This window comes from Pongo pygmaeus, chromosome 2, assembly GCF_028885625.2.
Source record: "Pongo pygmaeus isolate AG05252 chromosome 2, NHGRI_mPonPyg2-v2.0_pri, whole genome shotgun sequence".
Classification (NCBI taxonomy): domain Eukaryota; kingdom Metazoa; phylum Chordata; class Mammalia; order Primates; family Hominidae; genus Pongo; species Pongo pygmaeus.
In genome coordinates this window covers 190,436,193-190,448,498 of record NC_085930.1, presented here as the reverse complement: position 1 = coordinate 190,448,498, position 12,306 = coordinate 190,436,193, and the positions used below count along the sequence as shown (strand labels likewise).

At 36.9% G+C, this 12,306-nt stretch overlaps 1 protein-coding gene across 1 annotated transcript in view; it reads left to right on the top strand.

The window, feature by feature from the left end:
- Positions 1-3,230: 3,230 nt before the first annotated feature.
- LOC129032964 (ubiquitin-like FUBI-ribosomal protein eS30 fusion protein) overlaps positions 3,231-12,306 on the top strand; it is a 30,623-nt gene continuing 21,547 nt past the window's right edge. Inside the window, exons 1-2 of the mRNA XM_054480868.1 lie at positions 3,231-3,506; positions 3,642-3,773. Coding sequence (XP_054336843.1) covers positions 3,231-3,506; positions 3,642-3,773 — 408 coding nt within the window. The remainder of the gene's footprint in view (positions 3,507-3,641; positions 3,774-12,306) is intronic.

Here is a 12,306-nt window from a genome sequence, read left to right as displayed (position 1 = left end):
CAAATCCATCTTTTCAAGTTGTACTGTGACTAGCTTTTGTTCATGTTTGTTTAGACCATTATTATTATTATTTATTAATTTTTTTTATGAGACGGAGTCTTGCTCTGTCACCCAGGCTGGAGTGCAGCGGCACAATCTTGGCTCACTGCAAACTCCACCTCTCGGGTTCATGCCATTCTCCTGCCTCAGCCTCCAGAGTAGCTGGGACTACAGGCGCCCGCCACCACGCCTGGCTAATTATTTTTTTACTATTTTTTTTTATTTTTAAAGTAGAGAAGGGGTTTCACCATGTTAGCCAGGATGGTCTCAATCTCCTGACCTCATGATCTGCCCGCCTCGGCCCCCAAAGTGCTGGGATTACAGGCGTGAGCCACTGCGCCTGGTCTAGATTATTTTTTAATTATTAATTTCTCATTTTATTGTATGCACGAGGCCAAAGAAATGCCTTCTTTGTGCCTTCTTCTTCTTAAAGGGGCGTCTCTTAATGGTATAAGTTTTCAGTTTGCCCCTGAGTTGGGGACAATGACACAGGCACCGAAAGAGGCAAGCAAAATTTGGTCCTTTTGGAATTCTAGGGAAAGAGATCAGAGGCACATTTCTAGCCAGGGAAAGCCTAGAAGCATCAGATTGTTGAATAATTTAGCAAGTTACAAGTTTACCTGGCATACAGGATGTAGCATAGAGGAAATGAAGATGTATTTGGGCTCAAGGCACAGTCTGTTAATTAATAAGTGAGTTAAATATAGTAGACTGTTTTAAACTGGTTCTGGACTTGCTTGAACCAACTTAGAGCAGAAGTTCCTGATAGTTACCTCCAAGATGGGAAGTTGTCCACATGATCTTGGAGATTAATCTAGCTCAGTATTAAATGCACAGACTTTTTTAATTTTAATATTTTTATTATTTATTTTTTTAAATTTTACTTTAAGTTCTGGGATACAAATAAAGAACCTGTAGGTTTGTTACATAAGTATACATGTGCCATGGTGGTTTACTGCACCTATCAATCCATCATCTAGGTTTTAAAGCCCCACATGCATTAGCTATTTGTCCTAAAGCTCTCCTTCCCCTCGCTCCCCACTCCCACACTGGCCCCAGTGTGTGTTGTTCCCCTCCAGTGTCCATGTGTCCTCATTGCTCAACTCCCACTTATGAGTGAGAACATGCGGTATTTGGTTTTCTGTTCCTGTGTTAGTTCACTGAGGATGATGGCTTCCAGCTTCATCCATGTCCCTACAAAGGATATAATCTCATTCTTTTTATGCTTGCATAGTATTCCATAGTGTGTGTGTACCACATTTTCTTTATCCAGTGTATCACTGATGGGCATTTGGGTTGGCTCCATGTCTTTGCTATTGTAAATGGTGCTGCAATAAACATACAGAAATGCACAAATTTTTAAATGTCCCTAAAAAGGATATAATCTCATTCTTTTTGTGGCTGTATAGTATGCCATAGTGTATATGTACCACATCTTCTTTATCCAGTCTATCACTGATGGGCATTTTGGTTGGCTCCATGCCTTTGCTATTGTAAATAGTGCTGCAATAAACATACATGAAATGCACAGATTTTTAAAGCCATACCAACTAGGTTTGAATCCTTACTTGGCCACCAACTAGCATTAAGATGGGAAATCACTTGGTCTCTCTTATGTCCTAGTTTCCTCATCTGTAAAAGGGGATACTACCAGCATCTACCCTTTAGACTTGTCAAGAGGACTAAATACAAACAAGTGTAGAGAGCACTTATCACGGTGTCTAGAACACAAGTGCCCAATGAATTTGAGCTCTTTCTATCCCTCCCCAGGTTTCCTCCCCTATTATCTGCTGCCACATCAGCTGTCTGTGGCACTCTGATTATCTATGGTTTACTTTGGTTGTTGTATTTTCTTTTAAATAATGATGCTCCTGATTTTAAAACAAATATATTCTTCTTGTATCAAACTTAGAAAGATCTCAAAAAGTATAATGGAGAAATTTCAAATAATTTAGACATCTCTATGGCTCATTCATGTAAGCTGCATGTCTTAAGTGTGTACATGGGTCAGGCAATAAGGTTTGGCTCTGTCACCTCTAGGTCCTGCTTTCTTCCCAGTCCATCTCTCCATACTATTCAATTTATTTAAAATAAGGGGTGATAAAACTTTTGAAATGTATTCAGTCAGGTAACTAAGGCCAGTTCTGCTCTTAGGTAAAGTTTAACTTCTTTATCTATTGTTCTAACTTAACTACCTATAATAATATTAAGATTAATCCTAATCATAGTGAGAACTGTGTTGTTCTACGTGGTACACAAAGTTCTTTCATTCAAATCACACTATAACCCAGTGTAGGGACATAAGATAAGCACCAACATTTGCAGTTTACAGATGAGGAAACTGAGGCACAGGGAGGCTAAAGAGGTTGCTGAAGGGAAGTTAAGTGATTTGGACCAAATCACAGAGCTAGGATACAATGAGCCTGAGAACCACATCCTCGGGATCACCAGGGCAGCACCTTCAAACCTAGAATTTTCAAGAATTGTTTGCAGCCATTTGAAACTTTCTCTTTCCATTTTCAATTTCCTGCCCTCTGCCCACTGGACAGCCCATTCAGCTCCCATTTCCAATCAAAAGAATACCACAGAACACTCCCAGATCCAAGTTCTGAAATAACCCATTGAGACGAACCCGAGGATTGTTTGTAACTCAAAGGATAAATGCTTGAGGAGATGGATACTCCATTATCCATGATATGCTTATTTCACATTGCATGCCTGTATCAAAATATCTCATGTACCCCATGAATATATACACATACTATGTACCCACAAAAAGCTTTTTAAACAAATTAAAAAATTTTTTTATAAAGAGATGAACCCTAGGAAGAGCCCACTCAACATCTTTTACAATAGCCTTAGAGGCAATCCCAATACAGATGTGTTGAGAACAGTTATCTATTAGTTTGCTCTGAAAGGCAGCCATCAGAATTCTTTTTCAATATGCATTTTAAAATTAAATACTATGTACTAGCATTTCCTCTCTCCTTCACAAGGAGAGAGAAAAATAAGCCAAGATTAGCAACAGGTCATTGTGTTGCTGTTCTGAGCAAAACCATTACTTGCTTTTGTGGAAAGTAAAAGCTTTTGATAATTTACCATGTATCTATTTTCTTACATTAAGCTTCAAAAATAGTGAGTCCTCTTTCTCAACCCTGTCTTTGTGGTAGCAACAGTGGGGAGCATGGTTCATGCAGCTCTTTGTCCACGCCCAGGAGCTACACACCCTTGAGGTGACTGGCCAGGAGGCAGCTGCCCAAATCAAGGCACATGTAGCCTCACTGAAGGGCACTGCCTGGGAAGATCAACCTGTGCTCCTGGCAGGCACACCCCTAGAGGATGAGACTACCCTGGGCAAGTACAGGGTGGAGGCCCTGATTACCCTGGAAGTAGCCGACCACATGCTTAGAGGGAAAGTCCATGTTTCTCTGGCCCATTCTGGGAAAGTGAGAGGTCAGATTCTCAAGGTGGCCAAATGGAGGAGGAGGAGGAGGAGGACGGGGAGAAGGAGGAAGAAGAGGAAGAGGAGGAAGAGGAAGAAGAGGAAGAAGAGGAAGAGGAGGAGGAAGAGGAAGAAGAAGAAGAAGAGGAGGAGGAAGGAGAAAAAGAAAAAGAAGAAGAAGAAAAAGATGACAGGCAGGGTTAAGTGGTGGATTCAGTACAACCAGCGCTTTGTCAATGTTGTGCCCACCTTTGGCAAGAAGAAGGTCCCCAATCCAACTCTTAAGTCCTTTGTAATTCTGGATTTCTCTAATAAAAAACCACTTAGCTCAAAAAAATAAATAAAATAAATTAAAAAATAAAAATAGAGGGTCACTAGTCACCATAAACAATGCTTATAATCCTGAATTGAAATAATATGTCTAAGAGGAAAGGAAAGAAAAGAGAGAGTTTAGTAAATCATTCAATACTTTTCTTATTCACAGAATATTCTCAACCAATTAATAAGCAATTACATTCACATCAGCTGAGATGCCCAAGGAAAGAGCCATCTGATGCATTTATTAAATTAACCCAATACTCTCTGAGCTGATATCAACCGAGAAAAAATATAAGGAATAAAATAAGAAGAAAACTTGGAAAGATTTTAGGGACCTACTTCCCTGAGCTCTAAATGATATCTACAGTAAAGGAGAGAGAGTAGAAAGGGCAGGTTAAATTCAAAGAAGATAGGAAGACAAAGGTTGCTATGGGTATTCTGAAAGGAACTTTGAGTAATATCTGGTAAATTCCACAAAAACATCATAGAAATTAGTCTGCAATTTCATCAGGAAACTCTTTTAACTCTTTCACAGAGTTCTACAATTTTACGTACTTATAGTTAGGAATAAGATTGTTAGAACATTTTGTGCTGACGTCTATAGCAATTTCATTCTCTACAGGCTCTTGGTAATTTTAGATCTCAAATACACCTTATAAGAAGTTCATAAAACATAGAAAAAAATGTTCATCGTAGATTCCTAGAGTATCACGTTTCTTAACCCTTGTCCAGACTATCTCTTTTATTATTTATCAAATATGTATACAAGTTTACATCAGGTACAGTTCCAGATGCTTTATGCATATTATTTAATTCTTCCAACAACCCTCTGAGGCAAGTGCAGAGGTCAATTTGCCCAAAGTCGTAATAGTGAATCTGGGATCCAAATCCAGGCCATTTGGCTCCAGCATCCCTGTGCCTGACCACTAAACTATGTTCTCACTACCTGAATAAAGGAATTAATGAAAAATGAAGACACATGAATGTCTCACCTAGAAGTCTGCTTCATCATTTATCTTCTTTATGCACCTGTGCATTGCCTTTTGTACATATTGAGGTTCTCTCTTTCAGAAGACAAGTCTTCAAGGTGCAATTCTCCTGTCAAATTTCTATAAAGAATACCCACACTCTGCACTCCCATTTCTGTACCAGCTATTTATTCCATAAACTTTATGTAATTGGGTTCCCCACCCCTTCCAGCTTCTCTATAACACTGCTGTCTTGACAGGTCTCTGAACTGCCATATCCAATGGTCTGCTTCTCAGGCTCATGTATCTCTGACTACCAGCTCCTTCCTAGATCCTTTTATTCCTTTGTTTCGTGCTATCTTCTTTCTCCAACTTCTTCTTGAATGCATTCCTCTGTTTCTTGCTGGTTGACCCTGACTCTCTTTCTCACTGGTGGATCCTGACGCTTCTCAGGATCTAGGTTTGGTCTCTCTCTCATTCTCTTTCTCACTCCAGGTATACATTTTTAAAAACCTTCTCCAATCCTTCAGTAGCTTCCATTCTTTACTCTAGTTTCTGAAGTCTGGCTGGCCCCAGAACTTAACTTGTCATCACTGTCACAGTGGTTCTATCTCTTCAGGAAGAAAGTCACATTAACTCACATTAACCAACCTCATAAGACTAATATATAAGAATGACAAAATATTCACTTATAATAAAAAGTAGATGTCAAAGGACCTCTATCCATAGCGTTACACACGGAGCTAAATTATGATCAATATACCAGTCTGTTAATTTAAAACAGTATTAATCACACACATAAAATAATAACAGACACAGTATTAATCACACACATAAGTAGTATTAATCACACACATAAAATAATATGTGTGTATTAAGTACACACATAAAATAATAGTATTATTTATGTGTGTGATGTATTATAATATATACATCACATATATTATAATAAATATATATATAATATAATATAATAAATACATTTATTATACATAAAATGTATAATAGTATTATTTATGTGTGTGATGTAGTATTAATCACACACATAAAATAATAACAGACACAGAATTCTTTATTAAGTGCATTTTTTTCCATAGACACTCTAGGTGGGAAGCTAAATTATAATCAGAAGACTGACAGGTTAGTATGGAAAAGAAAAGAGGAAAATAATTACATGACTTAAATGTTTAATGGCAGCAGGCTGAGATTCACATGTATCTAGCTCTACAATAGTGCAATATCTGCCATGGGGATCCAGCAAGTAGAGTAGTTGTATCAGATATCATCTGCCCTGAATGAATGAATGAATGAATGAATGAATGTTGAACTTTGAGATCACTTATACTTTACCCACTATATTAGATTGTTGAAATCCTGACCCCTTTATAAGATTTGAGCTGCAAGATGGCAAGGGCCATATACGTTCATCACTGTGTCTCCAGCATCAAGCATAGTGTCTGGCACTTAGTAGACAGAAAGCAATAAATGTTTGTTAAAATTAATTAAAGTCATCCACATATTTATAAACGTGAATAAGACACATGCCAAAGTTGGCTTTCATGTAAGTTATCCAGAAAGTCCTCTTGTGTCTTGCTTTTCAGAGTTTACTAGGTCAAATAATATGCCTTGCTTTCAACTGTTTATATCTGGCTCATATTTTTAAAACTTGCACAATAGTAGACTACACAGTTTTCATTTTGTCTATCTTATTTCCTACAAATTTTAACTACTTATTTCTCCTACCCAGTGAGTAATCCTTAATCCAACCCCCACCCCTTTATCTTTGATGTTTCTCATTCTCAGTAGGTGGAGAACGTGGCTGCACAGAGAGAGCGGAACAGATTCTGCATGCCTATGTGGGCCAACCCAGGGCACTCATGGGGTTAAAAGCACTGCAGTAATATTAAGCACATGTTTCAAGTCAGCAGGGTGCCAGCCTGAGATGTCCTCAAAGCCTAATTTGATAGATATTATGCCATACACTGCTGCAAGTAGTAATGAAGAAAGTAAAAATTTTATGGATGAGCAAAATAGGAGCTCTTATGGATGGAGTGCTTTTAAATCAGGTGTATAATTTACCCAATGTCAGACCACATGTAGAGTGCATTACTCAATTGAACTTACAAGCAGATAGGAAAGCAGTTTCTTTTAATAAGCACTTCTTCAACTTATTGGCTCTACAATTACTTGCACCAAATTACCAGCAGCTGCTGCCTGTTTGGTATTTTATCCTAGACAAGGAGTTACACTAGTTTCTAATCAACAAGCCATTCAAGGACTCTTTATAATTTTTAGCTTAATTCCACTTTTATTTGAAACTTATTAATTGAAATATCCAGTATTTTCATGACGGTATGTATTCAACTGCTGAGGTAAAGGGGAAAAGGGAGGGGAGATACTCCCAAACTTATTTATAATATATGTAACATCATACAAACTCTATTGAGCTCACGTTACCTTATAGGCTGAATTTTGACATTAATAGCTTTTGTAAAAATATTGATACTGTATTTAGCCGTCTATATGTTTAGAGTCAATAATTGTTTTATGTCTCTAAATGGTATATCTCCATGAATATCACTTAACTGCACCTTTGAGCATTAACCAATTCACCAGTACATTCAATACAGAGCTTCTCAGTTTCAGTGCTATTGACATTTTGGGCTGACTCTTCATTGTGGAGGATGTCCTGGCATTGCCATTTAGCACGATTCTCGGCCTCTACCCACTGGATGCCAGTGGCACCATTCCACCTCCAACTGCCAGTTATGACCACCAACAAATGTGAGCAAGCATTGTCAAATCACCAGAGACTATTTAACAGATTTGAGGAAATTAAGGAGAAAGGGCTTCAAATATCTTTATAAGAGGAACATTTTCAAATTATTTGTTAAAGACTTTTCAAAGTATTCCTACAAAGACTGTATTTGTGTGCACATAGTTCAGAATTGCTTACTGTATGAATAATGGTAAAATGATATTGTGAAAGAATTTATTTGAAATAAAATTATTCTATTTCGAGACCCTATTTTGAAGCTACTTGCAGAGCCAAAAGCAAAAGTAAATGACTTTTTAAAATATGGAACAAGAACTGCTTATAGCTAAATAAAATAAACATTGAAGAACTACTCTCACTGTAGAAAAAACCTGTTGACTAATTTTGTAGAAGTATATTTTTATGTCAACAGAGCCAAGAATGTCTAATTCAAAAAATTTTTCCTTTCTTTGAAATTACATTGTAAGTTATCTCCCGCATTAAATTATGAAACTGGTAGGAGCAGGTGAATGCTAATGACTTCAAGTCCCAAAAATGCTAACTCAAGTTCAAAATTTTCCTCATAGGGCTTTCAAATCCACACTTGTGTTTTCTAAAGGCCATAATCAAAACTAGTGTCAAGAATCATTAGAGTACCCACATATATGATGAAGAACCACAAAAGTGAAAGAAAATTAAATTGCCACCTCAAAGTCTCCTTCACTAAGAATTTACCATCTATCATCTTCCATCTAGTTGTACGTTGAAAGATCCAAATAACATACAGTTGAAGGCGGGAACCTTCATAGTGTAACATAGAAACTTAAAGTACAGGATTTTAAAAGTCATTTAGTACTTACAGATACTTTCTGGTGGGATAAAGAGAGAAAAGAAAAATAAAAAATAGAAGTAATTTAGACCTGCCAGGGCTCCTTCTTGACTCCATGGGAATTAGATATCCACAAAAGCTTCTCAGACTTTAATGTATACATGAGTCACCTCTGCATTACATTAAAATGTCAATTCTGACTGAGTCTATCTAGGGCGGGAGCCTGAAAGTCCACTTTTCTTAAAAAAAGTCTCAGGTGATATCAATATTGCTGATCCATGCATCAGACTTTGAAGAGCAAGGATTTGTCTACAACATCCCTACCAATTAGCCATCAAGCTAGAAAATAACTACAAAAAATACCAAGACATTTCCACACCTATTGAAATCTTCATTCTCAGATTCTTTCTAGAACTGGTGCCCAGACCATGGGAAACATGAGGGACTAGCTTGAGGAAAATTTTACGTAATTAAGCAAAACCACCAAGAAACAACTGGCTAAGTTTCAATTTCTTGAAGTCAATTCAAGCTGAATTTCTTTGTACTAATAGTTTATAGAATTCAAAAATGAACAGTGGAATTTCCATATGAACATACTTCCTTTTTTCATAGCAATTTTACTTTTTTTCAACTTTTATTTTAGAATCAGGGTGTAGAGATTTGTTACGTATATTGTGCAATGCTGAGGACAAACCATGTTTTCATGGTTTCTGTGATGGTCTAAGGACATATTCCCTTCTTCTTATCACTGTGTCAACATGACTCCAATTAAATACTGAAAAATAGAAAATCATCCTACCTCTAGCACAAGTTCTGCAGCAATAGCCCAACCCTATAGGGAAATCAAATTTATCATCACATTTTTCAGATAATTTTGGTATATTTTGACCACAGTGGCAAGAATATATCATAAGTCTGTTATTTCATAAGGAAATAAGGGGAAGTACATTATCAAGTCCACTCCTTTTCTCTGAGACCAAAAAAAAAAAAAAAGTCCTCCAATTACCTAAAAGAGTCAAAGAACTTTCAGTTCCCAGCAGCCTCAGATGCACTGACTTGAAGTCAGACCTATAAAAACACAGTTAGTTCTAGATTATAGTTTGAGGTAATCCAGATCCTCTATTTTACACTTGTGGTTTTACTTCAGCCTATTTTATAGATTAGTGTTCTACCTAGCTAGGAGAAGTAAAACTCAATAGCTTGAAACAAAGAGCTAACATGGTTCTGATGTCATTTAATGATTTTGTGATCACTTTAAATATTCAAAATATTTAATATATTTTGGCTTCAAGCAATCAGAACTGAAGCTTCAACTAATCAGAATGAACACTATCTGCAAAAAGCCATCAGCATGGCTATACCGGTGCATGCTGGCTGCATATCGGCCTACTCTTGAACATGAAGACAGAAATCCCCACAGAACAGTGTTATATAATAAAGCAGTTTTATCGTGGGTAAATTATATTAGGAAACATCTTTATTCAGAATAAGAATAAATGTGTAGTTGCCTCCAAAGTTATTTGTGAATCTTCACTAAAGCCAATCACATTTAACACATTTATAAATGTTCAGAAAGCTCAAACTTATTCCATATTAAAGCTTCAGATTTGTAGCTAAGAGAAAAGGTAATATATAGGTATGAAAATCTTACCATTTGTATAAGTCACTAGAAATGTAATAACTAGACTTCAACTTAGTAAGTACAAGGTAACATATTTTATGATAAATAGCATAGGTATATAATGAATGGCTCTCAGCTATCAGATTCAGGCAGGGAAGGCACACACCTGGAAGTCATTGTCAGTTCTCTAAGGAAACTGAATTGTCTTTTGGGGTTAAAACATGAAGAAAATGTAAATGCATACAGCAGAATATTAGAAACTCAGTGAGATTAGCATTGTATAAATTTCCAGTGTATTTACTTTCTGAATGCCACATGAGATTATAGTCACCACATCTCAAATAATAACATGAAGCCAGAGAAAGCACAAGCAACAAAGGAAATAGCAACTAACATGGGGGGTAGAGTGCTGCTATTTGCGGCATATTAAAATGTTAGCCTCTTCAGCTTGGAAAGGCAAATGTTGAATGAGGAACTTGATTACAATTTACACAATTATAAATTATCTGAATAATATGAGCCAGGCTTGTTCCCTAACAGAATGGTGGAGGAGCATATTTTGAAACTTCAGTGAAATGAGTTTAGGACACTAAATGAAGGAGTGGTCAGCAACTTAATCTCACCAGCATCATCTATCCCCCGCCCACCCTCTCCCACTCATCACCCCCCACAAGAGTTAGCACAAGAAGGAAGCAAAAACTTCAGGCAGGAGTTCATTTATCGGTTCAGTGCCAAGCACTGGGCTAAGAGCTGGGGCAATGAAAAACATTAACAGATATATGGCTTCTGCTCTGTTAATCTGAAAGCCAACTGGCATGAGTTAACTGAATGAAGTGACTGAATGAAGACCTGAACAATCACACACATAGAGTCAAGTTACAGCTGACATCAGTGCTGTAAAGAAGGCCACATAGTACTATGACAGCATCTAGCAGTGGGCCTTGACCTAACTTGGGAGAAGGCCATTGTTTGGAAGTGTGATGTCCTTAAGCATGGGTAGAATGTGAACTAACTAGTTAAAAAAAGAAAAAAGAGAAATGGCTACGAATTAAAGCCAGACTATCCTTTAACTTTCAGGGAACTCTGAAGCTTCCAATTATACTAATACTCATACCCACTTCAATGAAAAATGCCTGAAAGACAGACTGCTGGAATCTCCAGTGACAACAAACACCAGGTGAAGGACCCAGAGTCTGATCCCCAAAGGAAAATTTGCCTAGCCACAAATCATATAGAATTAATTGGTATGTCCCCAATGGAGGTTTCTAATAAAAATATTTTTTGAATAATGTGCACTGCCTCCTAGAATATTGTTAGCCCATTTGAATGGTTAAATAAATTACCACACTTTATGAAGCACAGAACCAGTTGACTTTTCTCCAAAAATTCACTGATTCCTTTGGTCTCTAATGGAAATTAATAAAATTTGATACAGCCATCGTAGCACTTTCTAGTTTGACTTATATTGTAATTAGTTATAAAATGCCCATCTTGCTACCAGAGTGTGAATTTGTGGTGGAGACATGCTTTTCATTTGTGCGTTCCTAACAGAAATCACAGGACCTTGCTAATAACAGGAAATCAATAAATGTTTGTTGACTTGAAAGACAATAGTGAAGACTTTAATTTACTAACACAAGTCATTGACTAACCATCATTACCTACTTCATTTGTGCTTGTGAACATTGACATTTAAGGATGCTCTGTTAATACATACACCAGGGCCCTCCCAAACAGGAACACAGCCCTGCTCTCAAGCTTGACAGGGCTGTCTTTATCATCTGATGCCCTCAATTCCAGAAAAGCCTTCTTCTTTCCAAACATAGTCATTACATCCAAGTATACATTTCAGGGGGGCTAAAATGTTGACTTTGAACTTCAACAAAAGTCACTTTAGTTCCTTTACTCCTATTTCTCTTTAAAGACACCACTCTGCAGTTAGCAAAATTCTACTCAGATTGATGACGACTGCTAGCCTGATCTCCAATCCTGTACCTCTCCATCACATATACAGTCATGCACCTCATAACAACGTTTTGGTCAACAATAGACCACATATACAATGGTGTTCCCATAAGATTACAGTACAGTATTTTTACTATACCTTTTCTATGTTTAGATACAAAAATATCATTGTGTTACAAATAGGAGCAATAGGCTATACCACATAGCCTAGGTGTGTAGTAGGCTATACTATCTAGGTTTTTCTAACTACACTCTATGATGTTCACATAATGACAAAATCATCTAATGATGTATTTCTCAGAATATATTCCCATTATTGAGTGGCACATGACTGTCTGTATTTATTGTATTTATTATCTATTTATTGCA